The 26,891-nt window shown below is 36.5% G+C and overlaps 1 protein-coding gene across 7 annotated transcripts in view; it reads left to right on the forward strand.

Moving 5' to 3' along the window:
- Nucleotides 1-7,419, forward strand: part of LOC131030474 (mediator of RNA polymerase II transcription subunit 18) — an 81,341-nt gene extending 73,922 nt beyond the window's left edge. For all 7 annotated transcript variants that reach the window (XM_057961309.2, XM_057961313.2, XM_057961312.2 and 4 more), the window contains 2 exons: nt 6,257-6,613; nt 6,734-7,419. In XM_057961309.2, the coding sequence (XP_057817292.1) occupies nt 6,257-6,613; nt 6,734-6,842 (466 nt within the window). In that variant the 3' untranslated portion in view covers nt 6,843-7,419. The remainder of the gene's footprint in view (nt 1-6,256; nt 6,614-6,733) is intronic.
- Nucleotides 7,420-26,891: the final 19,472 nt, after the last annotated feature.

Here is a 26,891-nt window from a genome sequence, read left to right on the forward strand (position 1 = left end):
GTGATCAAAAGACCTGTAGTGTCTTCTGTAGGGTAGTTAGTAGATAGAATGACCATTAAGGGAGGGTATTAGAATATTTAATTATATTTTAGTCACCTATATTTAGTTCCTTGTTTAATGGTCATTTAGCTTTTTAGTTAATTAACTTTTAAGCTTTATTTAGCATTTAGCTTTTTCTTTTTAGTTAATTAGTTTTTAAGCTTTATTTAGTGTTTAGCTTTTTGGTAGTTCACTTTAAATGACTTGTTCTTAATTTAGAACGTCGTCTTGTAATCTCTTTATATACGCTTGTATATTGTTGAATAGATTATCCGATTATTGAATCATTCATTCAATTTATTTTTCAACTATTACCAATAGAATAAAGAAAAATGTCATAATCTCATTTTTACAATATAAAATAAATAGAAAAATTAAACTTAAACTATAGATTGTTTGTTCAAATTTTTTAATTCTATGCACCCATTGGTTAAAGTAATGAATAATAGAATTAGATGAATGCAATAGTATCCTGCCTTGGCAGGAACTAATAATATTATTAGACTCTGTCCTTTTTCTTTTGATACTTGGGGCTAGTTTCTTGCACCATTTGATAGACAAGAATATCTTGCTCAAGGTGCCTTTTTGTGATAGGTAGTGGTCTAAATGAATATATTTTCACAGATTGGCTTGTAAGATTCTAAATTAAAGCTTATTCGGGAAGTTGGCAAGTTTGCCATCTGGCTGAAGGACTCCCAAATTCTTTTTGGAGCAATATTTGAAATAATATTGTGCTCTCTTATGTGGATTCTAGTTGGTAAATTGGAAGTCCTCTTGATATTTTTGCTAAAACAAATGAAAGACAATGCATGAATAAGGGCATATATTCCTTTCAACCAAAGGGGTTTTGGGGTATGAATCCACAAATCTTGGGCGCACAGTGTCTAGATTACATTTGCATGTATGCATGTGCACACAGTACACTAGAAGTCATAATATTTAATATAGTTGTATGGGTATGGATATGGGTGCATACTAGGTATAGGTGTGTACTTGGCAGACCCACATCATTGCTGAATGGTGCTTCTGTGTAACCATGATTTCAAAATTTTCAATTCATGGAGGAATGATCCCGAGAACTTATTTTCCACGACTAATGTAATTTCTGAAATGTTATTTCTACAGTTTGAATTTGAAAGAAAGAAATTGATGCATTGAGATTAAATGAGAAGCAGTAATGTAAACACAACAAAAAGTAATATTTTGATTGTGTTGTTGAGAGGAAATGCATATAGAAAAAGTCCTGAGTAGTTGAGGATGTGTGATAAAATCCCCTTTGAAGGGGGCAGTTGAATAAATGTTTAAACCTTGTGTGTTAAATGAAAACCTTCCTAGGAGACATGGATAAAGCTTAATTTTGATTTAATAGTTGAGACCAATCCTGGTCAAGAAGGGTATGGTAAAATTTTCAGGTACAGTTGGGGATCACTGAAATTGGTGTCCATTATGGACTTCGGATTATATGTTTTGATGGTGTTGCTGAAGCTAAAGCACTCGTAAAGGCAGCTGTCTGGCTACTGGTAAATGTTGGGAAAGCTTGGAGATAGATGGAGACTCTAATGTTGTGATTTGTTTGATCAAGAGCAGAAGCTGTCCTAAGTGGAAGTTGAATGCCATCACCTAAGTATGATCTACTTTAATTTTTGATTATATTAGCTTTGATAATATTAAAAGTGGAAGGAATTGGCTGTCAGATCAGTTAGTCAACAAAGAGTTGGATTGATTTTCTAGACGTGGAAGCTCCAGTATGTCCTTTAAAAACTCATCCCCTTGACTCAAACCAAAGGCCATTAATCAATAATTATTATTTAAACGTCAACATAATCTTTGATAAGATTCATCAAAGATCAATTGTTTGCATGCATGATGATCTTCTCATGTGCTGTGTGGAGAGTTTGGTTTAACATTTTGAGACATAGAAAGGCTTGGATGAGGTTTAATAATGACATTTAGTGTTAGACATCATTCTTAAACCTATGAGTTTTGGATCCAAAGAAAAATCATTATTTAGCTCTGCTTTGGTGAAGAACATTTAAGGTTTTGGTGTGTGACAGAAATAGGCCAAATCTGAAGGTGTTCTGGGTTCAGCTTTGCACTGGACCTGGCATTTTCACTGGTTAATATCCATTCGATGGCTTTACTGTATTTATCATGGATGCAGTCAGTTCTGTGCTTTTTGTTGGTCTGTCAGATTTGTTGGTGGAAGTGTTTACCAGTAGTCTACCAATTTAGGTTTGTACATTCAGTCTGTTTTCATTCCTGAAGGTTATATCTCCAGGCTCCAGCTGCCCGAAAATTTTATAGCTCTGAAACCTAGTGTTGACAAGATTTTTGGGAGAAGATGGATCCAATCCTCTAAACCAATCACTGAGTTTCCTACAATGGTAAACATGAAGCAGCTCATTTGGTAAACATGAAGCAGCTCATTTGGTTGGGATGAAAGTTAGAGAAATATATATATATATATATGTAACCAAATAAATGAATAAGAATGAACTAAATAAAATTTTAATAATAATAATAAACAAGATTTAATATATAATTTATATTTATTAAATATTAATATTAATTTCATATTTATCAAATAATAACAGAGAAAGAGTATGAACAAGCATCATCTTGATAAGCAAATCGATCTGCAATAAATTGCTCTGTTAACCCATGAAGTAAACAGTCAGCAATCACATTGATGTTATCGCATGACCACCACCATAATTATCACTTATTATTGAGAAGAGATCACAAGGACCGATTATCCAAAGATGATTATCAGTCAAAGGAGAATAGCATCAAACATAGGTAAATATATTATTGCTGCCCAAGGGATGTCAAAATCAATTAATTAACAAATAAAGTAAATAAATGATAATCAGCGATTATCATAAGGCAGCGATTAACATACATATGCGATTTGGGAGAAATAACAAATTAATTATGGAAAGGTGCGATCTGAATAATAAGCCGATTTGTTTGAATGATGAAGAGGTGCGATTAAGAGATGTAACTATTCGATTTTGCAAGATATATATATATATAGTGAGAATCGATTCCATTTTGGGGGAGATAGGCTGAACACGAATACTTAACATATGAAAGCTAATAATGTTTGAATGCAGAATTTAATAGTAATAGTACTATAGACTGCAACACATGACAGTAATTCTTAATTTCTTATATAGTGGCAGATCAGATCTGACGCATGTCAGATCTGTCTGCCTTTACACCCCACTAAATATAATTATTGCTTTGTAGGCAGTAATGATATTATTAATTTATATATTCAGTAATTAGAAAATACATAAATATTTGATAATATTATTTAATTCCTTTATTTATTTATATTCAAGTCAGAGTCACAGCCAACTTACACAGTGATTTCTTTATTCATTATAATATTTCTGTAGGTAGAAATCTGAGGTAAAGATGAGGATAATTCTAAATAGGATTGAAGATATAAATAAATTGCTCTAGAATACAACTATAGAATTAATAGATAATACATTAGATGTATAGTTCTGAGTACCATTAAGTAATATTAGGATAATGTTTTCCAACTCTATCTTGGAGGGAGCACTGGAGGTGTTAACCAGTGGCAACGAGGGGCTATCATGTGGCCAAGAGACCCATGAAGTCAAGGAGCCAGTTATAATCTCCCTGCCAGTCTTTCCAAGACAGAGAAGATAACTGAGTGTCTGAAAGTATTAAGGTTTAGAGGGAAAGCACAGGGAGACTACCCATCTAGCAAGGGGGTTAGAAGCAACCAGCCCTTGGATTTGGTAGACAAGCAGTCCCTTGCTCTCCTTTTCAGCCTATAATACTCTTTCGTTGTCTGTATGTAAGTGCTGATAGTTTAGGCTAATCATGCTGTGTATATGTTGTAGGTATTGTGTGTGTCTATCCTTGTGTTTGCAGGATTATCCATAATCAAGCTATTGGAAGCAGGCTTAAGGCACTGTACCGATAGGGGACATTACAGAGAGCCATAAAGTTGAAAAAAGGAAAATATTATTCACCCTCAAACCTAGAGGATTGGGAAAGAGGAAGAAGAATTTTAAATGGGGAAAACACATATGAAATCCTGTTAGCATATTTGGTTGGGGAATTCCATCAGATATGGTGGCATATGTGAATAAGGTGGAATAAGTAATGTTGGCTAGATAAGGACTATACCCAACTATTGCATGACATGAACCCCAGTAAACATTCACTCAGTTACACGAAGACTTCCTACAGAGATGATGGTGGTGGATGGAAGGATTTTATACATGATTATGATTTTTCTGAGGAAATTCAGTGCTACCATGACTATTCTATATAGAAAGCTATTATAGAGGACAGGTGTTCTGCAATCTGGAGTTAGCATTTTAGATTTGATTGCAGAAGGCATTATACCGCCTCTGAAAGTTGAACATGCTGCTTTTCAGGGCAGAGACCATGATAAGCTTGCTGACTGATGGCAGCAAAGATCCTGCTGCAATTTTTTTATCTGGAGTTAATTTTTTTGTCCAGATTAATGTTTTTGTCCAGATTTTCTGTTCATTTGAGATGCATAGCATGCTGTTTTGTGTTTTAGGTGATAGTAATCATAGATTGCAAGCTTGGTGAATTTTTCATGTCCCCAAGTAATTGCAGGTTTAGCTCACTAAAATATGACATCAAGTTCTTTGGAAAACTTGGCAAAACTTAGTGAGTCCAACGTTTTCAGTCCCTAGGCCAGCAACATGGAAAAAAATTTAGGTTAAACACTCCAAAAACTTTGCTTTCTTGGCTTGATAAGCATTGTTTTTTGCCTTCTAAAAAAATATGAAAATGGTGTGCACTGCTTCCAGATCCTTTTGAGGGGTGCTGCTCCCAAACTCTCGTGAGGGGCGCTGTACCTCAGCCCCGGTGGGGGTGTTGTCCCCAAACTCCACCAAACTCATTTGATACATTTTGTAGCTTTATTTTGCATAAAATTTATGCTTTTTTTTTGTTAAGTGTTTTTTAAGTTGTCGAGTTTCACCAAGTTGGAAATTTGGCTTCCTGAGTACACTCCAAGTCTGAGTCTGTGAACTATGATAATAATGGCTTAATGTCAGTTTCTCCTGTGGCTGATGAGTCTGTAGTTAAGTGAGTTTTAATGAGTTTGTACTCTATTTTAATATTTTATCAGTTTTGTTCCCTCTTACAGCTAGATCTTTGTTGTAAAAATTTCGTCTTTGTTGTCAGTAGATGATTAGTTTGAATGCTCTCTTTCCTTGGGTGTGAGGGTTCATCTGCACTGTAAAGTATCATATAACCTGTATAAGGTAACAGAGAGGGCCCTCTGATAGCCACTCATTTTAAGCAGGAAGAGGAAAGATTTATTATGGACAAAAGGAGCATTGCATGATTTTTACGGATCAAACCATTAAAACACTAAGAATAGTAGCATGAATGGTGATAATAATTTAGAAAAAATCTATTGAACCTTCTAGACTGCAAAATAGTTGATTTTTTCTCTTGAGCTCCGCCATGCTAGGTATTTGTAGACAGTTAATATAATTTATTGAAATTTGATATTGGACCCTGCACCAAACAAAATTCCTATAAATCAAAGTCATTTATGATCATTCTTAATTTCTTCAAGTCTGGACGTGCACTCTATTTAGCAAATTTATCTTTTTAAGTTAAAACTAAATTTAATGAGATCGGATTTTGTTAATATTTTGAGATAACCCACTATGTAACTTTTGAAGGCAAATCTTGGTGACATCCTTTGGAGAAATATGATCAGATCATGTATCTCCTTTTGTGGTAGTTCCTGTATCTGTAATTTAAGCGTAAAATTGATGATGTTGGGAAGCTGAAGAGTGTTTCAATGTCAATGAAATGTAGTAAAGTTTGTGGGGAGACTCCAAATGGGTTTGAAGACATGGATTTTACTCCAATTGATTTTTTACCTTGAGGTTATGGGGGGTAAACCCAGCTGCTTTTTGAAATGAAAGAAATTCTTAAGGAACCTTTATTTTTTATTCTTTAGAATTATATGTAGATGGGTACCCAGTAGTTTGCATGGTTCCTATTTTAATGGTGAAATTATTGTTCAAAATATAAGTTTCCTAAATAAGTCTATTTTTTTAAGTATATTTAAGTTGTTAAAACATTCTCGTTCTAGTTAAGTGTTCTCAAGTAGCAAAGCCTTATTATTTGTTAGTTGTTATCTACAGAATTAATCTATTTTTTGTATAAACTGCAGGACTGTTGCACACATTGGGGGAGCCCTTAAAGGTGCTGCTTCTGATCAGGTCTCAGCGCTAGTGCGAAATAGGGAGGATAGTAGAGTGAGCAGTAATGCCCTGAGGTTCTTTTATGCATTGGGGTACAAACTTGATCATGAACTTTTGAGGGTTGGATTTGCATTCCACATTCAAAGGACTGTCAGAATCACAGTCTCTGTGACTTCTGTCCATAAAATTCCAAAGCTCCATGCCATTGATGAAGCAGTACCTGTGACACCAGGACTTCAACTGGTAGAAGTATCAGCACCATCTACATCTGATACTTACCATGAAGCAGTGGCAGCAATCTCATCATTTTCTGAGTTTCTTGCACCGTAATATACTAAATCCTTACTTATGCTACGATGCTCTCCTCTATATTCTATGTTCCTGATTTATCCATGCAACGTATATGATAGAATTGATGGGATGCATACATATGCACATTTATGCAGGCTTCTTCACCTTTCAAAGCCAGGTGTTACAACAGGTGTTGTCTCGACAGCTTCAGGAGCAGCTGGATCTCTCATGTCAAGGGGAAGTAGTAAGGGTGCATTAAGCTAATGGGTTTCACAAAAATTATGGTAGGTTGAATGGTACACGATGACCCAGTATTTCATCATTTGTTGTATGTAAAATTTTGCTGAGCAATCATATTTTGGGATCCAGCTGCATGTTTATATCAAGCCAGCCATGTGCTTGAATTGTTCACATCACTGTCATTTTTAACTTATTTCTGTTTCATAACAGACTTTTAAGACTAATGTTGCTTTCTAATGATCCAAAAAACCTTGGAGAAACTCTCCTAGAGATCATCACCTACATATTTCCTTAGTTGTCAACTTTTTAACACTTTCAAATACTTAAATTATCTCAATATGTACGAGATATAGACATGCACAGAAAACACAGACAACAGCTGCAACAAATGATATACCCTGGAGAAATCCTGAATGGGTGTTATCTTAGTCTATTACAAATGTGTTACAGTGCCGCAAGGGCAACATGGAGTCATGTCAACGTCTGAAATTCATTCGTCACACTTGCAATGTGTTTCTGCAACTCAAAGTCCCTTGTTCTTACACTTCCAAATGTAAAATGAACTAAAGAATGAAGGAAACATTGAGATCCAACCCCTCAAGCTTCATGTACCAAACATTGAATGACTTTAATCTATCCTCCCATCATGCCAAAATGAAAGAACAAATGTCAAGAGAAGTCAATTGACAAAACCATTCATATTCCACATTTTGTCTCCATAGTTGTGAAATTGTCACTTCTGCTAGGTAGTGAAATTGTTTTTGCTGTGGTTGATGGAGAAATCATTGGTTTTATCATATTTTGAAGACTCATCTAGTACTCGGCAAAACTTGCCAAACTCGCGATTCTTTGAGCTGGCCAAGCTGAGTCGACCAAACCCTTGAGCTGAGTTTGGCCGAGTCTTGGAGAGTACTTGGCTGAGTTCTGCTCCAAGACTCCCGAGTCTTAGAGTTGATCTCTCGAGTCCTAAGCTCATACTCTTTTGGTGCCTGAACATTACAAACATAGTGACTGAAATTTCAAATTTTGGGAGTTTGAGGGTCATATGACATGTCTAATGTTTGAATTATGACAAGTCTATAGTCAAATTGGACTTTTATGTTCTCTTAATGTAGTGATTTTTTTTTTTCTTTCTTTGCTGTGTAATTATGAGTTTTTTTTTTATTGGTAAGTTTTTGTCAAAGTCTTGAGTTTGAGTCGAAATTTTGGGCTACCGAGTCCTCAAACTATAGTTTTTACAAACCAACAATTTCGTAATCTTTTTGTTTTCTACTTATATTGAAGTCTACAACTTGCTTTGAAGACTCCCAGGATGCTTTGAACTGCTTAGATGCTCCTCTAACATCATTCTAGTCTTTCTTTTTCTGCAACACTCAAAACTTTGACGAATTCATGGTTGAAAGGCTCTGCAATGAATCTTGACCAAAGTGGAAGCAAAATGTCCCCAATGGATAAGACTGTTCAAACCAAATTTCGGTTTATGACTCCCCCATTAAGAGGCTTTGGGTCCCCAAAAAATCATTTGAAGAGCTGAGGAACTTCTTTCCCCACATCTCATCTCCCTTAGGATACCGTTGGCTTTGTTCATTTTAGCTTCCCCAACACATGGATAAGTGCATGCCAAATCTTGTGGGCCCTCAAACTCACTTATTCCAACCCCTATCTTTATTGTCAACACAACATACCAACACAATTGAAAACTAATTGAACACAACTTCTTGTTGAATGCTTCAAACAAGCTCCTTGATCAACCATTCTTTCAATTTGGTACCTTTTGGACTTGAGAAAACTTAGAGTTCTCACACATGCAAACCCTTTTATCATTGCTCCTTGTACGACAACAACCCATGACTTATCTGTGTTGCTCTTTGTTCCCTTTTTCCATGATTCATAAGGAGACGATCTTTCCAGTTGCATTTATTAATCTCCTTACTTGTGTAGTACTAGCCATAGAAAGTTTGGACCTTCTTGTATATAAATTCAAGAGGTAGTCCTTCCCATTAAAACAAATGATTCTCTCATATAGAAGATATTAACACTTTCATATGGTATGGGCTCCCAAAAATAACACTAGATACATTTAAGGGAATTGCACCCAACATCATCTCATTCTTTAAACTCAAGATTTAGTAAACATCACTTACATTGTTTAGTGATTGCTATGGCCACTCCTTTAAAACCATTGCAACAAATATGAATGAGGATGTTCTTTAGTCTTCAAGCCAAATTCATTAGACAAGTTCCAAGAAGTGATGCTTCCTTGCAATCATGTACCAATCAATGCATCAAATTTCTTCCCTTTTGTGTGGATTTTGATATGGAAAATTCTAGCAAGCTCTTCTTCCTTATGATCCAACACTTACCAAACCAATGCTGTTGCAAATTATGGCACAATAAATTGTCTTGTCTACCTTTAAGCTATAATCAATTTCAAGCCCTTTGCTTGCATAGGTAGCATTCTTCTTTTCCCTTCGTTCACCCACGAAAGTACTAATTTTGGATGCAAAATCCAACATCTCATTTGAATGTTTTTTCTCTAACAATGAGAACAATAAACTTCCTCTAGCATTTTTCTTGCTTTTATATCTATATTCTCTCCCTTAATTCTTATCACCATTGAGCTGCTTCTCTTACCTTGTTGTTTATGCTTGTAGGAAGTGCCCTACCTCGTCTAGCTCAAGGTAGTGCACTTGGACCAAGCCACTCTTCCAAAATTCACTAGCATAGGCTTGCGTGTATTGATCTTGCCTTTGGCTCATTGTATCATCCTCAACTTTTCATGGAAAATAGGGTAGAATTGTTTGCATAATATCATTTTAAGTTCCTCCCACTTAGATATAGGTGGCAGTTTAGAGACTCTAAATAGTGCTTACTCTCACACCATGTAAGAGCATCCTTAACAACTTTAACCTTGCAAAAGACATTTAATGGTGAGGAGATATTTTATGAAAGCTAAAGTAAATGTCTATTTGAGAGACCCATTGGTCAAGCTCCTCTTTGCTAATCCCAATAGTATAAGGTTAAATATTGATATCTTGCCCTACTTTTGAAGAATCACCTAATGAAGAGTCTCCTTGCTCTTGCTTTTGCTTCTCAAATTCTCAGTTTCTCAACATTACTATCAAGACAAGCATCATACTCTAAAGCTTATTCACTTTCTTCTTAACATTGGAAATCCTTGCAAATATTTTTCCAACAGCCTAAAGAAAATTTCATTACCTTCTTCCAACTTGTTAATGTGAACTTCTCCATCACCTTCATCCCTTGTTATTCACTGTCCTCAACCACTCTCTTGTTCCAATTTTGGGCTCAAAGGGTACTGATTTTCCACTCCCTTTAAATCTTGTGGAGGGCAAAATATGACATTAGCAACACAATTGCATAAATCCTAGGTTATAGGTTATAACCTTGCTTGGATACCATTTGATTTGTAAAGCCTTGAGATACTTTCCTAGATGTCATAATTTCCTAGAGATCATAACCTATGTTTCCTTTGTTAACACTCTTAAATTATCTCAATATGGATGTAATTATAGTCATACAAAATACTTTAACATGTCAAGAGCACATACTAGAGATATAAACATGTGATGGAAACACACAAGAATTGCAGCAAACAATATACCTTGGAGAAAGCTTAAATGGATGAAAACTCTACTTGGAAAGCAAAACGCTCTTCATTCCATTATTATTGCCTATTATAGATATGTTTCATTTATATAAGCATGGAAAGGGCCCAAACCCATAACAAGTTAGCCATCAAGGCAAAAAGAGTGAATATTATGAGAGGTGAGATTGAGAAAGAGAGAAGACAAGGGTCTCGACCTTGTATCGTAGAATTCTCTTTCATCAATTTCAAAAGAGAAGGGTCTTTCCTCCTTCGATGAATTATCGTCCAGGCAATGCTATCATCCATCACCCCAGTGCTTGGGGAAACAAGAGGTGATTCTCTAGTTGCTGGATCAATAACCATCGAAGGAGGGGCAACAAGATTTCGAGGCACATCAATGACCACTAGAGAAGATGGTAGTTAAGAGGGCTTGTGTGCCCAAAGACTAATGGGGAACAAAATGAATTGTAGAAGGAACATCAGGACACGACGGGGTCAAACTCGAAACACAACGCAAAAAAGTCTCTAGGTTAGAGTCCACCTTAGAGGGAACCTCAATAGTTAAGTGTTCTTTCTTAGCATCTTTTCACCATGTAGCATAACCTTTCCTACATGACTGAGAGCAGTTTGAAGCTAGGTGAGCGGTAGTGAAGCAATGTTGACAACGAAAGGGGAGGCCCTCATAATCAAGTGGTTGTGTCCAAGATCTCTCCCTGACCATCAAACCACATCCCGAGGAAGAGGTTTGGAGATGCCAATGTCAACAAAAATGTGAGCAAAGGTGGAGTTACCCAAGTGAGGAGTGGAATCATCCACCTTTAAAAAACAACCAATAGTGTTGCTAGTGGCCTCGCAATAGGAATCATCCCAAAATTGAAGCGGAATGTTAGGCAGTTTACCCCAAACCGGATGCACAAAGAATGGTTTAGTGAGGGGATTGAAAGGGTGAGTTTAGGGTTTGACAAAATAAGAATGCTCTCTCCAGGTCCAAGATTGTCCCAACACTATATTTCGGTGATCAGATGAAGCAAACTCAACTATGAAAAAACCTGTTGTGACCTAATCACACATCACCCCATTCCAAATGGGGACCCCACACATTTTTGGTACACTTGGTCTTTTGGGTGGTTTAATAGTAGTTTCTCTAATCTCCTTAGGTTCTCAAGTGTTTTGGTGAATTTTGGTCAAGTCTGCAGGTGTTTTGAGTAAATTTGGCTAAGTTTGGAGCTTGTTTTGTCTATTGTAGGGTTTTTACCCTTCAAACTTAGATTTGAGGTCAATAGCTTAGGGTTTTGAGAAATTTGAACGAAACAATGCGGTAGGAACCCTTGAAGACTTACTATTTGAGTGAATTCTGAGGACTTACTATTTTTAGTAAGTTTCACTGTGTCCTAGATTGGCTAATTTTGTGTTCAAACGAACTTACTATTTTTTAGTAGTGTCTATTTTAGCAAGTGTCCCTATGCCTCAGTTTGCCCTAATTTGATATTTGGAAGAACTTACTATTTTTAGTAAGTCTATCTTTGGCAGTTGGCAGGACACTGATGGCAGAACATCCTTGAAAATTCAAGTTCTAAATCCGAAAAGTTGAAAAAGCAGACAAATGATTAGAAATTTGGCTAAGTCTGGAATCCTTTCCTGAAATGGCAAAGGCATGAAAATCTATTCTAAGGCATGAAAAAGTTTTCCTTCTCTTGAAGATTCCTTCTCTATCCCAAAGTGGCACTCAAAGGGGATGGTGGGCACTCAAGACATGGAGGATTTTCCAAAATCCTCAAAATTCCATGACCTCATCAAAATGGCGCCCAACGATAGAGAGAGGGCACAAAACCAAGGTCAAGGAGGAATGTTCAAATTTCAAAATTTCCTTCCTCATAGGCAAAATGCGCTTAATGGTGAAAGAGGGCGCTAGAATCAAGTCATGGAGGAATTTTCCTTTTGAAGGAAATTCCTCCACCTTCTAAATGTGTTCAAGGAAAAAATTTGAGTGCCAAAACCATGTAAGGGAGGAATTTTCCTCACCACGGAAACTCCTCCACCCCTTCAGAAATGCGCTCAAGGATAGTGCATGAGCACAAAATGCATACCAAGGAGGATTTTTCCAACATGACAAAATTCCTCCACTCCTCTTGACATGCACTCTAGGCAGGTAGGTGGGTGCCAAACACATGCTAAGGAGGAATTTTCCTCCTCAACAAGAATTCCTCCTCTAGTGCCCAAATGCACTCCAAGAAGGTTGGAAGGTGCAAAACCAAGGTTAGGGAGGATTCCTCAACTTTCACGAAATTCCTCCACACCATTCAAAATGCGCCCAAGGAAGATGAAGAGCGCTAGAATCTAGTCAAGGAGGATTTTCCTCCTAGGATGAAATTCCTTCACCACAAAAAAATTGTGCCCAAGTGTGAAAATTTCTAGGACAAGGAAATTGGCTAAGTATGAAAAATTTCTCTCTCTAGGACTCCAGACATGATGAAATTCCTTGGACATGAAAAAGTGATCAATTTGTCAGAAAATTCTTCTTTCAGGACATAATATACATGAGCATCTAAAAATTCCCTCAACACAAATTATCTATAGGTAAGAATTGTCTCTCCAAGATTTCTAGGCATCCGAGAATCCTTCAGAAGTGGAAAAGATTGTTAAAATTCTTCCAAGGCAAGAAAATCTTCCAAAATATCTCTTTTACACGTAGGATAGAAAGATTTTCGTAAGAGATGCGTTGACGACATGTAAAGAGAATATTTCATATTAATGAAGCACAACTTGGAAAATTATAGAAGTTTCCATTTTGAACTCAAGATGATGTGGGGTCCACTTGCATGGCGAGTCGTCTAAGGAAACATGACGCATGATTGAAGTGAATTAATGCGATTGCTAAATTTATCCCCTTGCCAACTTAGCAACTTAGTGGGTGATTTGTATTTAAACAACGATTTGAAATTCATTCTTCACAAAGGTTTTTGGAGAAATTGGAAGCAAGAGTGAAGTGAAGAAAATCAACACATTTTTTATTATTTTCCAGAAGTTCTCATCTTTGGAGGTTTTTATTTATTCCAAGTTTGGAATTATCAATGTGAAATTCCTTTCTGGATGGATTTCTAGATTTCTTTTGTCACAAATTTAATGTTAATTATTTTATTTTGCAATAATGCCAGAATCCAGCAAGGCGTCAAATACCTCCAGACATGCACAAATCAAGAACAAACAAAGAGGATTTCTCCCGGGGTCAAAAATCATTTCAAAACGGAGAGAAGTCAATGACACCAACTTGGGAACTTTTAGATTGGGAGAATTTAGAAAAAGAGTATATGGAACAGCTGGACGTCCTCCATCAACCATTGCCACTAAGATAGTCAAAAGTGGGATTGTAGCAATTGCTGGCTTCCTTCTTGCCATTCAGTGCCCGAAGCTGATTATGGAATGTGCGAAGCATTACGAAGCTCTTAGCCAACTTTACAGCTGAAGTGATTGGGGAAACTTTTGGGATTCCTGCATACTAGTCCATGACGTACAAGAGCAAGGAAAGAACAACGTTGATTTACGATGCTGGTTTTGAGAGATGCGTTGGAATAATCAGTAAGGCACGGATGTAAAAGCCAAAGCCTCATATTTCAAAGTTACCCAAGCAAATCATTGGAATGGATTTTCAACAAGAATATGTTAATCTTGTGCTAATGATGAGCCGGGTCATGGGATGTCCACAAGCCTTCATGTTTGAAACTTGGATGTTTTACTTCATTGGCGAAGTAATGGAAGGCAATAGGGTGATAGATTGGGCAAAGATAGTCAGCCACAACTTGGGCGAGCAGTTGAGGAATTTAAAGCAATCTCAATCTTTCTATATGAGCTTGTATGTTATCTACCTGCTAGCTAGAATGGGCAAGTTTAACGGATTGCCAAGCAAAAGATCCATGGGATTTGGATCAGGATAGCTGAAAGTTCATGAGTGCTATCCGCAATTGCACTTCTTTCAAGATGGCTGGTGACACCTTCACTATGCATATCGCCATATTGTTGCAAGGAGGACTTCACTCAAGGTTGTCGTAGGAGGCAAGGAAGTTCGTAAAGAAGTATGGAGCCTGGTACATTCAATTTCTGAAGTTTACTTATATTCGGGTCCAAGGATTTGTTGACCAACCATATAAACTTCCAAGGTATCCAACAAACAAGATGGTGCTATTAGAGGTTACCGAATAGTTGACCACCTATGACAAAGTTTTGAAGAAGAAGAAGTTGGGGCTTGAATTTCCAATTGTCATGAGGAATTACAAAGAAATTTGTCCGTCATTGGCAACAACATAAAAGAAAGTGGATGAGTTATTATTTTACCACCTAGCATCTCATAACGCAAGGACATTCTTTGACCCATATGATAAAATTAGGATGGTTCCTGATGTAAAGCACAAGCATAAGTTTTAGCTAGAAGATTATTGAGCCGATGCCAAGGATGACTTCGAAGTTAGGAGGATGTTTTCCAGATTGCCTCTTAGGCTGATAAGAATCTGTAAAGTTATACAAGTGCCAGATAAGATTGAAGAGGATGAAAATATTGTTGAACCGAAGTATGAAAAGGAGAAAAATAGGCCTATTCAGGTGCCAAACTGGTTAGAACCAGAAGTTGATTATTTAGACGTTCTAAGTAGGCCAGTTCTGAAGTTCTCTAGGCATTTGGTTGAACGACACATAGCGAAGTTAAAAGCCAAGAATGCTCGCTTAACTTACGATCTGATTGGAGACATGGAATCCCATGACGATGCAACAAAAGGGTCATTAGGAGCCCAAACTAGGGAACAGGAAATTTTACAGGAAAGTATAGAACCTGGGAAGGATAAAAGTGTTCTCGGGACATCACAAAGAAGGAAAAGAAAGGAAGTTTAGCATGAAGAGCCACAACAGAAAAGACCAAGGATAGAAGAAGCACAATCACCCACTAGCTCTTCCAGTGTGCATGAAGTTGAAATGTTCATAGAAGAGGCCGCAAGAAATCGACCATAGAAGGATGATCATGACATTCCACAAGCACAAAATATTCTCAGTGTTAGCACCTCCCACAGGCTTGTTCAACAGAGGAGTCAAAGCCATGAACTTCCTTCAATTCCAATGGAAACAAACATTGGAGACTTAGGAACTTTTGAGGAAGTTTCACGGGAACAAGTACAACTAGAAATGTTGGACCAGCAAGTAGCCACTCCAGAATGGCTGAAAAAAAGAATGAGAAAAGAACCAGAGGTAGAGATAGATCTTGCGCTAGAACTTGAAGAACTTGTGAACAAGATAGATAGGCCAACAAAGAAGAAGGCGACAAGGAAATTCTCCAAGATCACAAGGGATGAATCAAGATCTAGGACATTACACTTGGCTGTGCCTAGAGTCGACAAGGATATGAGCGAGATTACTCCTAATGAGTACGATGTCACGATAGTTGACCTAGGAGGTGCCTCCAAGGCACAAATGGTAGATGATTTTGATGAGTCTTCCTTAGCATTGAAGGAGCAGATGAAAATAATAGAAGAGAAAAATAGGAAATTGAAGAGCGAGAATAAAGTCTTGTGTGAATATGTGCGGCGCTTGAGGTGTCCATTTAGAGAGGAAGATTAGTCCTTTGTTCCTCTTCTCTTTTGAAGGAATCCATGGATGGGATTGCAGAAAGGAAAATGGCTCAATGCTCTAATTAATGGGTAGAGGACGTCTTCTCTTCGACATGTAAATTTATTGAAGACTTGGCTCACTCCTACTAGAGGATCCTAGCTATATCGTGAGCATGCTAGAGACTATGGACAATTCATGGGAAGAGAAACATATCTATCAGGACTTAACAATTCCATGCCTGAAAGCACTAATGGGGATTCCCAGGCAAACATTAATTGAACATTAATTGATGGGAAGGTCATATTAATGAAAACAAGATATATGATTTCCCTTGATGGTTTTATGCAGTCAACATTGGAAAGGAATTCTTTAAAAGCTCCAACAAGGAGTCAACATTGTTGAGGGCATCAGTTAAAAAGGTTTAGGAAGAAATCCTCAATGCAATGGCAACATTGTTTGCAAGAAGGTTGATTGATAAGAAACTGATAGTGGATCACCTGAAGGATAGTCTGCATGAATTCTTCTTCGTGGAATCCTTCTCGAACGAACATTTGGAGAATGTTTCCTTGTTCTCCAACACAATGCGCAAGAATCAAGAAGTTGTACCAAGATGGGATAAGTTTTTCTCCAGGTGTGAAGATGACACTTTTATAATGGAATTCAAATTTGGAGATTGTGCCAAGTGTCTCCATAGGAGAGCTGGAGGCTGTCGTGACTAGATTCATCACATTCTCCATCAATGAAAGGGATAATGGTTATCCTATTTTGGATGAGAATCTATTGAATGCATGACGACATAGTGGGTCATTAGTTGTTGGTGGACGTTTTGACCAAGTGGTGGCTCATTGGTTGCATGATGACTACCATTTTTAAGGAGTTAGTGGATCATTAATGCATAGTGGGCAACTTGAAAATATAATGGGCATTTAATGCATCATGGATGCCCTTTTTGTGAACTAAGGGTAATTAATATGTAGTAGGCAAGATTCTTCATTAATGACTATCCTCACTACTCAGTGACACATTTTGGGAATCTTTGGTCAAACCCTAATTAGGGTTTGTCGTGGTTGAGTCATAGCCATTGATCTAAATGTAATTTAGGATGTCCATTTTCTTTTTGGGGCCTATAAAAGGGGGTCACCCCTTCATTTGTAAGAAAAGGGCGAATTATATGAGATTTTTGCTATGAGTTGTTGAGATAATAAGAGTGATACGTTGGCTTTTGGTGTTCACTTGTGTTATTTTAAAAGCTTGCATGGTTTCATCTTCCTCACTTAGATTAGATTTGCTTTAAGTATTTAGATGAATGAAATAGATAACTTTACTTTATGGCAAGATTATTCGCTCATACCTTTTGCAATTAGTTGATTTTTATCTACAATGCAAGGTTGGATTGAGCCTTATATGTTTGTTCTTAATCAGGATTATCGAATGCACATTGCTTTTTGATGGTGTTCATAGATGATTTAAAATCTTACAAGAACAACCTTTGAAGATTGCACCCTCTTTGTGTAGTTGTCTGAAAGTGGCGAAACAAAGTGTGGTTGATGTCACCTAAGTCTTTGTTATCTGTTGATTTCCTAGGATTATATTAGAACCTTTCTAAACCCTTCCTATTTACTTTCCACATTATTCATTGAGAAAAGTTCCAAAAAGAGCTATCTACTGTTAAATCATTCATATACCCTCCTTGAAGTTTTAAATTTGTTCAAGTCTTCAGTGCACGTAAGTCCCCTTGGATTGCCAGGAACATCAAACCAAATGAGCCTATATCCATCATAAAGTCGCAAGTACGCAATTGGAACATTGGAATCACCGTATGATCTTTCTGCAATCTTAGCATACATGGGATTTTGATCAAGAGAGGATAGAGTGATTGTTGGCAACTTTATTCAGTGTTGGTGTGGTCATAAAACGCTGGTCAACAAAACCCTTTGCACAAGTAAAAAGTTCAATCTTAACAAACACCAAAGATCTTCAAGGGATTTGAAGCTAGTTGTCTAGGTCAAGAAGAGTAGGCCACATGGTGGGGAATTATCTAACTAAACCACGCCTCTGGTAGAAATCCTCATTATCTATAGTTCCTCACCACAAACAATGACCAAAGAGGAATTGGCACATTAAAGTGGCTGTACTGCATGTTGGGGAGCAGGTCTAGGTCGAGTAGTAATGACATAAACTCGTTTCTTCACAATATATCCCAGAACAAGGCCAGGTCGAGCCTTTAGGTCTGCAACAATCTTTTGCCCTAGCACACAACCAATAGTCGTTGGCGAAGGGTCGAAATCGTAAGCCAAACCACTATTAAGAACTGTTGTTGCACTAGATGTTGCAATACCAGCTACATCCGAGGAGGGAGCCAACCCATTAGCAATGAAGGTCATTGAAGAGGCACAAATGGCTTTTGCACACAAAGGAGAAACATCGACAACGACCCTTATGCTTGAATGACACATGAGTTGGAGGGGCTTATAAAAAAATTATAAGATATAAAACATATCTATAAATGATGCATGAGTTGGAGGGGCATTTAAAAAAATATAAGTTTATTGAAAGGAAATACAAGAGCAAGGAAAGAAAAACAAAATCCAAGTAAGTTTATTGATGAAGTAAATGTTACCAAGAGAAATGCAAAAACCTTGGAGCAATCACCCAAATGTGAAAGAGGAGGCACAAGAACTTTTGAAAGGGGAAAAACAAAGAAAAACCCCCTGTGATATTATGAATGAGGCAATGCTTAAAATGAATGTGTGTGAGAGAGAGAGAGAGAGAGAGAGAGAGAGAGAGAGAGAGAGAGAGAGAGGCTCTTTACAATAATGTCATTCAGAAGAAATGAGAGAGGAGACATCTCTTAAATAGAATATCACCATTCATAAACTGTGTGTGTCATGTGTCCATATCCTTTTATGGAGGAAATCTAATATTCCTTAATAAAGGAAAATAAAAGAAATGACTTGTCATATGTGTCCATATCCTCTTATGGAGGAAATCTAATATTCCTTAATAAAGGAAAATAAAAGAAATGACTTGTCCTCACACATGTACTAGAGGACAAATTACATGTAGGAATTCCAAAGGAATATCCTAAACTAAATACAAATAAACTTAAGCCAAGTAAAGATTAAATATTCTAACACCCCCCCTTAAGCTTTACTTGGGGAGTTTACATCAAACCCTTCAATGGGTTGCAATCCAAGATTTTTACAATGAAATTGGAACTTTTCTTTACAAAGTGGCTTGGTCAAAATATCTGCAACTTGGTCTTCCCCCTTGCAATAGAGGAGTGAAACTTGCTTGTCTTCAATTTGTTCTCTAATAAAGTGGTGTTGGAGAGAAATGTGTTTTATCCTTGCATGGAAAACTGGATTTTTAGCCAAGGCAATGGCACTTTGGTTGTTACAATACAATGGAGTTGGTTCGTGTTGAGGTAGACCCAAATCTTCAAGTAGTCTTCTAAGCCACAAGACTTCTTTGGAGGCATTAGTGCATCCTTTGTACTCAGCTTCAGTGGATCCAAGAGAGGTAGATTGTTGCTTTTTACTATTCCAAGAAATTGCTCCTGAACCAACAAAAAAACAATAACCACAAGTAGATTTCCCATCATTGGGATCTCCACCTAGATCAGAATCAGTAAAACTGTTTAAAATAAAATCAAAATTTGCATCATAAAACAAACCTACATTAATAGTTTCTTTAATATATCTTAAAATTATTTTAGCAACTTTAAAGTGTGTTTGTTGAGGTTTAGACATGAATCTTGAAACCAAACCAACACTATAAGCAATATCCAACCTAGTAAGAGTTAAATAATTCAAACTTCCAACTAATTGTCTATACAAAGTAGGATCAACAAGAGGAGTTTGCATATCAAGCATTAACTTAGTGCCTAATTCAATAGGAATTGAAACATGGTGAGCATCATTCATGTTAAACTTATCTATGAGATCTTGAGCATATTTACTTTGAGATTAAAAATTTCCTTTAGAGGTTTGCCAAATTTGCATTCCTAAGAAATAATGTAAAAGACCTAAATCAGTCATTTGAAATTTTTGATTAAGTTGAAACTTAATATTAGAAATCAAAGTATTGGAACCTTAAGTAAGAATCAAATCATCTACATACAAGATAATAATGATAACATCATCTTCACTATGTTTAATATACAAGTTCAGATCATTTTTACTTCTAATAAAGTCTTGAGAAAGAAAGAATGCATTAATCTTTGAATACCACTCCCTAGGAGATTGCTTTAATCCATAAATTGATTTCTTTAATTTACAAACTAAGTGTGCATTACCTTCTTTAATAAACCCAGGAGGTTGAGCCATATAAATTTCTTCATGTAAATCACCATTAAGAAAAACACTTTTAACATCCATTTGGTGAATAGGCCAATTCCTTCTAGAAGCCAAAGAAAACACAAGTTTAATTGTAGGCATTTTAGCAACAGGAGCAAAAGTTTCAGTATAATCTAAGCCTTCAATTTGAGAAAAACCTCTAGCAACTAATCTAGCTTTAAATTTACTAACTTGATTATTAACATTCAATTTAGTTTTATAAAGCCACTTGCAAGAAACAATATTTTTACTATGAGGCAAGGGAACTAAATCCCAAGTTTGGTTAGAAATTAAAGTATCATATTCTTCCTTCATTTCTTTTTGCCAATGTGGTTGATTTTTAGCTTAATCAAATGTTTTAGGATAATTAGAATTCATAATAGTAGTCATTAAAGCATAATTACAATAATTAACTCTTCTAGCTTGAAGTCTATCCATTCTAGCTTGAAGTCTAATCATTGTTTTGAATTAAAGATTTAAACCATTTAGGTCTTCTTTTAGAAGTAATGGATTCATCACTAGAAGAAGAGTCATGAGGAGTAGAGTTATTATTATCATGATCACTATCACTAGAAGGAATAGAAAGAGATGCATTAGGAGTAGGGTTAAGAGGAGGAGGTTGGTCCTCCACAAGCACAACTTTGCTTTGAGCAAGTTCATCATCCTCCACTTTAGAACAATCATGATTGCCTTTTCCTGCAATACAAACATCTCTTGCAATTTTTACCTTGTTAGTAATAGGATTGTAAACTCTATAACCTTTAGTATTTTCATCATAACCAACAAAAATAAAAGGAAAAGATATATCATCTAATTTTTTTCTTTTCTCCCTAGGTTTGTGAACATAAGCCGTGGAACCAAAAATTCTTAAATTCTGCAAATTGGGCTTTCTACCAGACCAAGCTTCTTTAGAAGTTTTATCCTTTAAGGCTTTGGTACGTGTTCTATTAATTAAATAAGTTGCACAAGCCATAGCTTCAGCCCAAAACTTGTAATCCATATATTTTGCATGCAATAAACATCTAGCCATTTCAACAATGGTCCTATGTTTTCGTTCCGCCACACCATTTTGTTGTGGTGTATAAGGAACGCTAAGCTCATGTTTAATTCCAAAAGATTTCAAATAATCATTAAATGCATTATTGACATATTCTCTTCCATTGTCAGTACGAATAATCTTAATTTTAGAACCAAATTGCCTTTCTACAAACATATGAAATTCAGTAAACACATCAAGCACTTGATCTTTACTATGAAGGAAATATATCCATGTTTTCCTTGAAAAATCATCAACAAAGGTAAGAGCATACCTTGAGCCTTGGATGGATGGATTCTCCATGGGACCCAAGAGATCACTATGAACTAGATGCAATTTAGTATATGCCCTCCAAGATTGACCATGAGGAAAGGGTTCCCTATGCATCTTACCACTCATGCAACCATTGCAAACAATTTGAGAAGGAACAATAGTAGGCAATCCATCAACCATATTTGATTTTTGCATCAATGAAATATAATCAGAATTGAGATGGCCAAGTCTTTCATGCCATATAGTAAAATCAACAGTAGTAAGCAAGGAATACTTTGTAGGAGCAAATCCATTTTAGCAGTAGCAATAACATGATTAGTTTTTGGATCAATGATACAACACATGCCCCTATAAAAGTTAATTTTATAATTTTGACAAAGTTTAGGAACTGAAATCAAATTTGATTTTAATTCAGGAACATAAAGAACATCATGTAATTTTCCATTAGGAACATTCACATCACCAATAGCTTCAACTTTGCAACTATGATTATTAGCTAATTGAACAAGAATATTAGAAGTATCAGGAAGCAAAGATTCAAAACATTCTTTATGAGAAGCAACATGCTGAGATGCACCAGAATCAATAATCCACTCAAGTGGTTGAGAAACATTATAAGTACATGTAAATGCATGACGAGATGAATTACCATTATTATTACCTTTCTTATAATGAGGTTTATGTTGTTGATTATTATGATTATTTTGGTTCATGGGCTTTTTACCATTTTGCTTCATAAAACAATTATTAATAATATGTCCATCTTTCCCACAATATTTGCAATGGGGTCTTGTTCGAGAATTATTCCTTTGATTATTGTACGTATTATTATGATTATTATTATGAGATTTGTTATGATAGGATTTAGACTGAGATTGATAATTAGAAGATTTGTGATTATTATTGAATCTAAAATTATTATTATGATTTTGGTTTTTAGACATAAAAGCATGTTCACTACTTTTAAAAGTACCAAATTGAATTAATTTAGCTTCCTCTCGATGTAATAAATTACGAAAAATATCATAAGTTAATTGAGTAGCTAAACTAGGAATAGCAAGTTGAGCTTGAATATTCGTAATAAATTGCTGAAATTGACGAGGAAGACATTTTTTAGGAATAAGATGAATTAAATGTAAATCAGCTAGAGTAACTCCTAAACCAGTTAATTGACTATTAATAGAATCCAACTTTAATAAGAATTCATCCATGGTTTTAAAATCCCTAGACCTAAGATCTTCGAGTTGATTTTGAAGCTGAATTTTTCGGGATTCATTTGAGTTATCATAAGTTGTTTTTAAAATTTCTCAAGCTTCATACACTTTTGTACAATTTCCAATTAAAACATACAAATCAGGAACCATTGAAATACCAATTAAACCAAGTGCTTCCTCATTTTGAGCCTTCCATCTATCTTGGTTGGCTTGAGGAGCAATTGTAGCGGACTCAACGGTTTTATCAGTTGCAACATCTAAAAGTTGTTTGAAACGAAAAATAAAAGAAAAATGTGTTTTCCATGAATGATAATTACTACTATTTAACTTGATTTCAAGAATTAAAGTAGACATGATATTACAATAATAAACAAATTATGATTAGTATTGAAAAATAAAATAAAAAATACACCCTTTGATTAAAAATGAAAAAATAACTTCCTTGATTTAAAAAAATCAAATTTCAATAATAAAAAAATTTATCAAAAAATTTATTTTCAGATTTTTAATAACAAATTTAAATTTAAGAAACTAAATTTTAATTAAATAAATTTAATATTAAAAAAAGGTTAAATATTTAATAGTAATAAAAGAAAACTACTAAAAACTTTATTTAAAAAAAACTTAATATATATAAAAAATATAAACCTTTTAAAGTTTTTGAATAAATTTAAAGTTTAAACTTTTTTTAAATTTTAAATCTTTTAATACATGGAAGCTTATTAATTTAAACTTAAAACTTTACCTTATTTTAAAGAAACTAAGCTTTTATAAAGTAAACTCAAAGTATACGTGAATGAAAAGACTTTTTAAAACTTACTTTAAAACTTGACTTAAAACCTTTTAAATTTGCATAAGCGTGAGAAATGAAACACCACACAAAGGCAAACAAATGTATTAAGTTGCTGATATAAATGCATAAACAGAGACGTCATGATATAATGTGATGCAAAATATGATATGAGAGAAAAGTCATTAAATGATAGAGATAATGCATAGATAATGCAGAGGCGTTACAAACTGCAAGGAAAGCTTAGTCTCTGAGCAAGATATCAGTGCAAGAGGATTACAAATGTTAGACTGTTGAATTCTTTTTTTTGCAAAGATTGGAGCTTAAACGAAATACATAGATATATTAACACATATACCAATATACAAAATATGTTAAAATATTAATTTTAAACTTGCAATACACAAACTGGTGAATATAATATGAAAATCAAAGATTGTTATTACAGAAATCAATATGAAACTTCTTTCAAACAAAGATTTGTAAACACAAAAAATGTTAGAACCTGTAAGCAAACTGAGAAGCAACTGAATAATGCAAAAAAATTTGGCGGCAAACATTGAGGGGTTCAATAGGAGCTTCAACAACAGTGTGAGGCACTACCTCATCTCGGGAGGAGTCATCATCCGCCAGAGAGGAGTCATCAGTATTAGCAACATTGATCGTTAAATGATTAACAATAGCGTCTTTCCACCAAGTAGCAGAACCTTTGTGTTGAGAGAGAGAATAGTTCGAAGTCAAGTGACTCGTAGAGAAGCACCTTCAACAGTGAAATGGGAGGGCCTCATAGTCCAATGATTGAGTCCAAGGTCTGTCCCCAACCATAAGAACCACATTGCTAGGGAGAGGCTTGGAAATTTCAATATCGATCAAAATGCGGGCAAAGGTTGAGTGAGCCATGGAGGACGTGGCATCATCGACCTTCAAGAATCGTCCAATAGAGTTACCAATGGCCTCATAACAGGAGTGCTCCCAAAAATGAAGAGGCCAATTAGGTAGGCGAACCCAAACCAAACACACATTCAGTGGTTCGGTGAGGGGGTTAAAGGAAGTTGTCCAGGGTTTGGCTGAGTGAGAGTGATCTCCCCAAGCCCACAGATTGCCCAAAACCAAATCACGATTGTGGGAAGATGTAATGTCTCTGATATAATTAAATAGTTAATTTAAATAATTTATTGTATGGCTCCGTACTTCATAATATATTTCGGGCCCCTTTTATTAATTAGTTAGTTATGAACGTTGTTTGGTGTCGGCCCGTTTGTAACCCTTCGAGAAACTCCCTGGAGCCCATATTTATGGCCGAGTTAGTCATTGGTGTAGGTATGCAAAATTTGGTATTTCTCTTGTTTCTGCGAATTCCAGTTGGAGTTCTATTGTCCACCATTTCGGAGGTGAAAGACCCTCCTTGCTTGGTATCCGCAGTTTCGGTGGGACTCATCCCTCACCCTATTCTGCTCTGTTCTTAGTTCGACATTATTGAAATCTGGAGTCTTATCATTATTAATCTGAAGTGCTATCTTGCCCTAGTTACTTTTTGTTCATCATTTCTTCTTGACGCAACACACCATCTTTGTGACCTTGAACTATATTACTTCTGGCAATTATATTATCGATGAAGGCAAATACGCAACAAAAGGGGGTGCAGGTGTAAGGCATGTGGAAGATGGAGAGAAGCCACCGTACGGGTGACCCTAGTCACCATATGACTACCAAGCTACCGTACGGGTGACCCTAGTCACCGTACAACCCCTAAGACACGGGTGACCCTAGTCACCGTATGACCACCCAACACCGTACAAGTGACTTCTAGTCACCGAACGACCACCCAACCATTGTACGGTAGATCAATCTTTCGACACCGTACAGGTCTGGAACATTACAGTGGTATCAGAGCTAGTGATCTTGCTAGCCTGTCGGGTAGTGGATGCAGGTGTACACCAGAAGGAGGTACCGTTCTGTCGATAGAATGGGGGAACCACAAGATCCTACCAAGGAAGTTATGGCACTGTTAAGGGAGCTAACTAGAAGTCAAGCTCAACTCAACAAAACAATGATCAGAGGGGAACAACGACAGAAAATCATGGAGGATACATTGCGACAATTGGTCGTAGGTAAAACAAATGGAGATCATGGCGATAATTCAGTCATTGGAAGGTCAAACCCACAACGCTCCCATTTCCGACCACTGATGCCGACATTTCCCCAGAGAATAGAAGCACCTCGTGGGGATCAAGAGGCCACTTTTCAGGATCTGCAAGAACAACTAAATCAAGATTGGAAGGAAGCAAATCTCGAGGGAGACATATCCTTCAAGGATTATGTTGAACTCCGAATGAAATACTCGAGCAGTAGAAGTCATGGCTACTACAACTATGATATCAAATGAAAGGTTGGTAAGATTAATTTGTCATCCTTTGATGGGATCGGAGCAAGGTCAGCACGGGCTTGGGTACATCATTATTAATCTGAAGTGCTATCTTGCCCTGGTTACTTTTTGGTCATCATTTCTTCTTGACGCAACACACCATCTCTGTGACCTTGAACTATATTACTTCTGGCAATTATATTATTGACGAAGGCAAATACGTAGCGAAAGGGGGTGCAGGTGTAAGGCACACAGAAGGAGAGAAGCCACCGTACGGGTGACCCTAGTCACCGTACGACTACCAAGCCATTGTACAGGTGACCCTAGTCACCGTACGACCCCCAAGACATGGGTGACCCTAGTCACAGTACGACCACCCAACACCGTACAAGTGACTCCTAGTCACCGAACGACCACCCAGCCACCGTACGGGCATCCCTTCCACCGTACGGTAGATCAGTCTTTCGACATCGTATAGGTCCGAAACATTACAGAAGAAGCAAAAGCAACAATGAAAAAGCCTATAGCACAAGGGAAAAGCTCAATGCTGCAGGCAACCAAAGGTTTCCAAGAAACACTCACCCAACGATGGAGATTCGGGAGAGAAGGCCAGAGACCCGTAAATCTACATACCAACGCAATGCGTTGTAGTAATCAGTATTCTCAGCAACTTCCGGACCATAGACCACCACAGGAGAGGTCTTGGCACAAGGAAAAGGGCGGATCCCCTTGGCAGGATGAGCAGTAGAACGAGCGACACAAGCAAAGCTACGCCCACCAGTAGAAGGTTTGGAAACCTTAGAACCCGCAACATTGGCAGCACCAGCGGTACCAGAAAGAGAAGCTCTAGTACCCACAA

This window comes from Cryptomeria japonica, chromosome 8 (genome assembly GCF_030272615.1).
Source record: "Cryptomeria japonica chromosome 8, Sugi_1.0, whole genome shotgun sequence".
NCBI classification, from domain to species: Eukaryota; Viridiplantae; Streptophyta; class Pinopsida; order Cupressales; family Cupressaceae; genus Cryptomeria; species Cryptomeria japonica.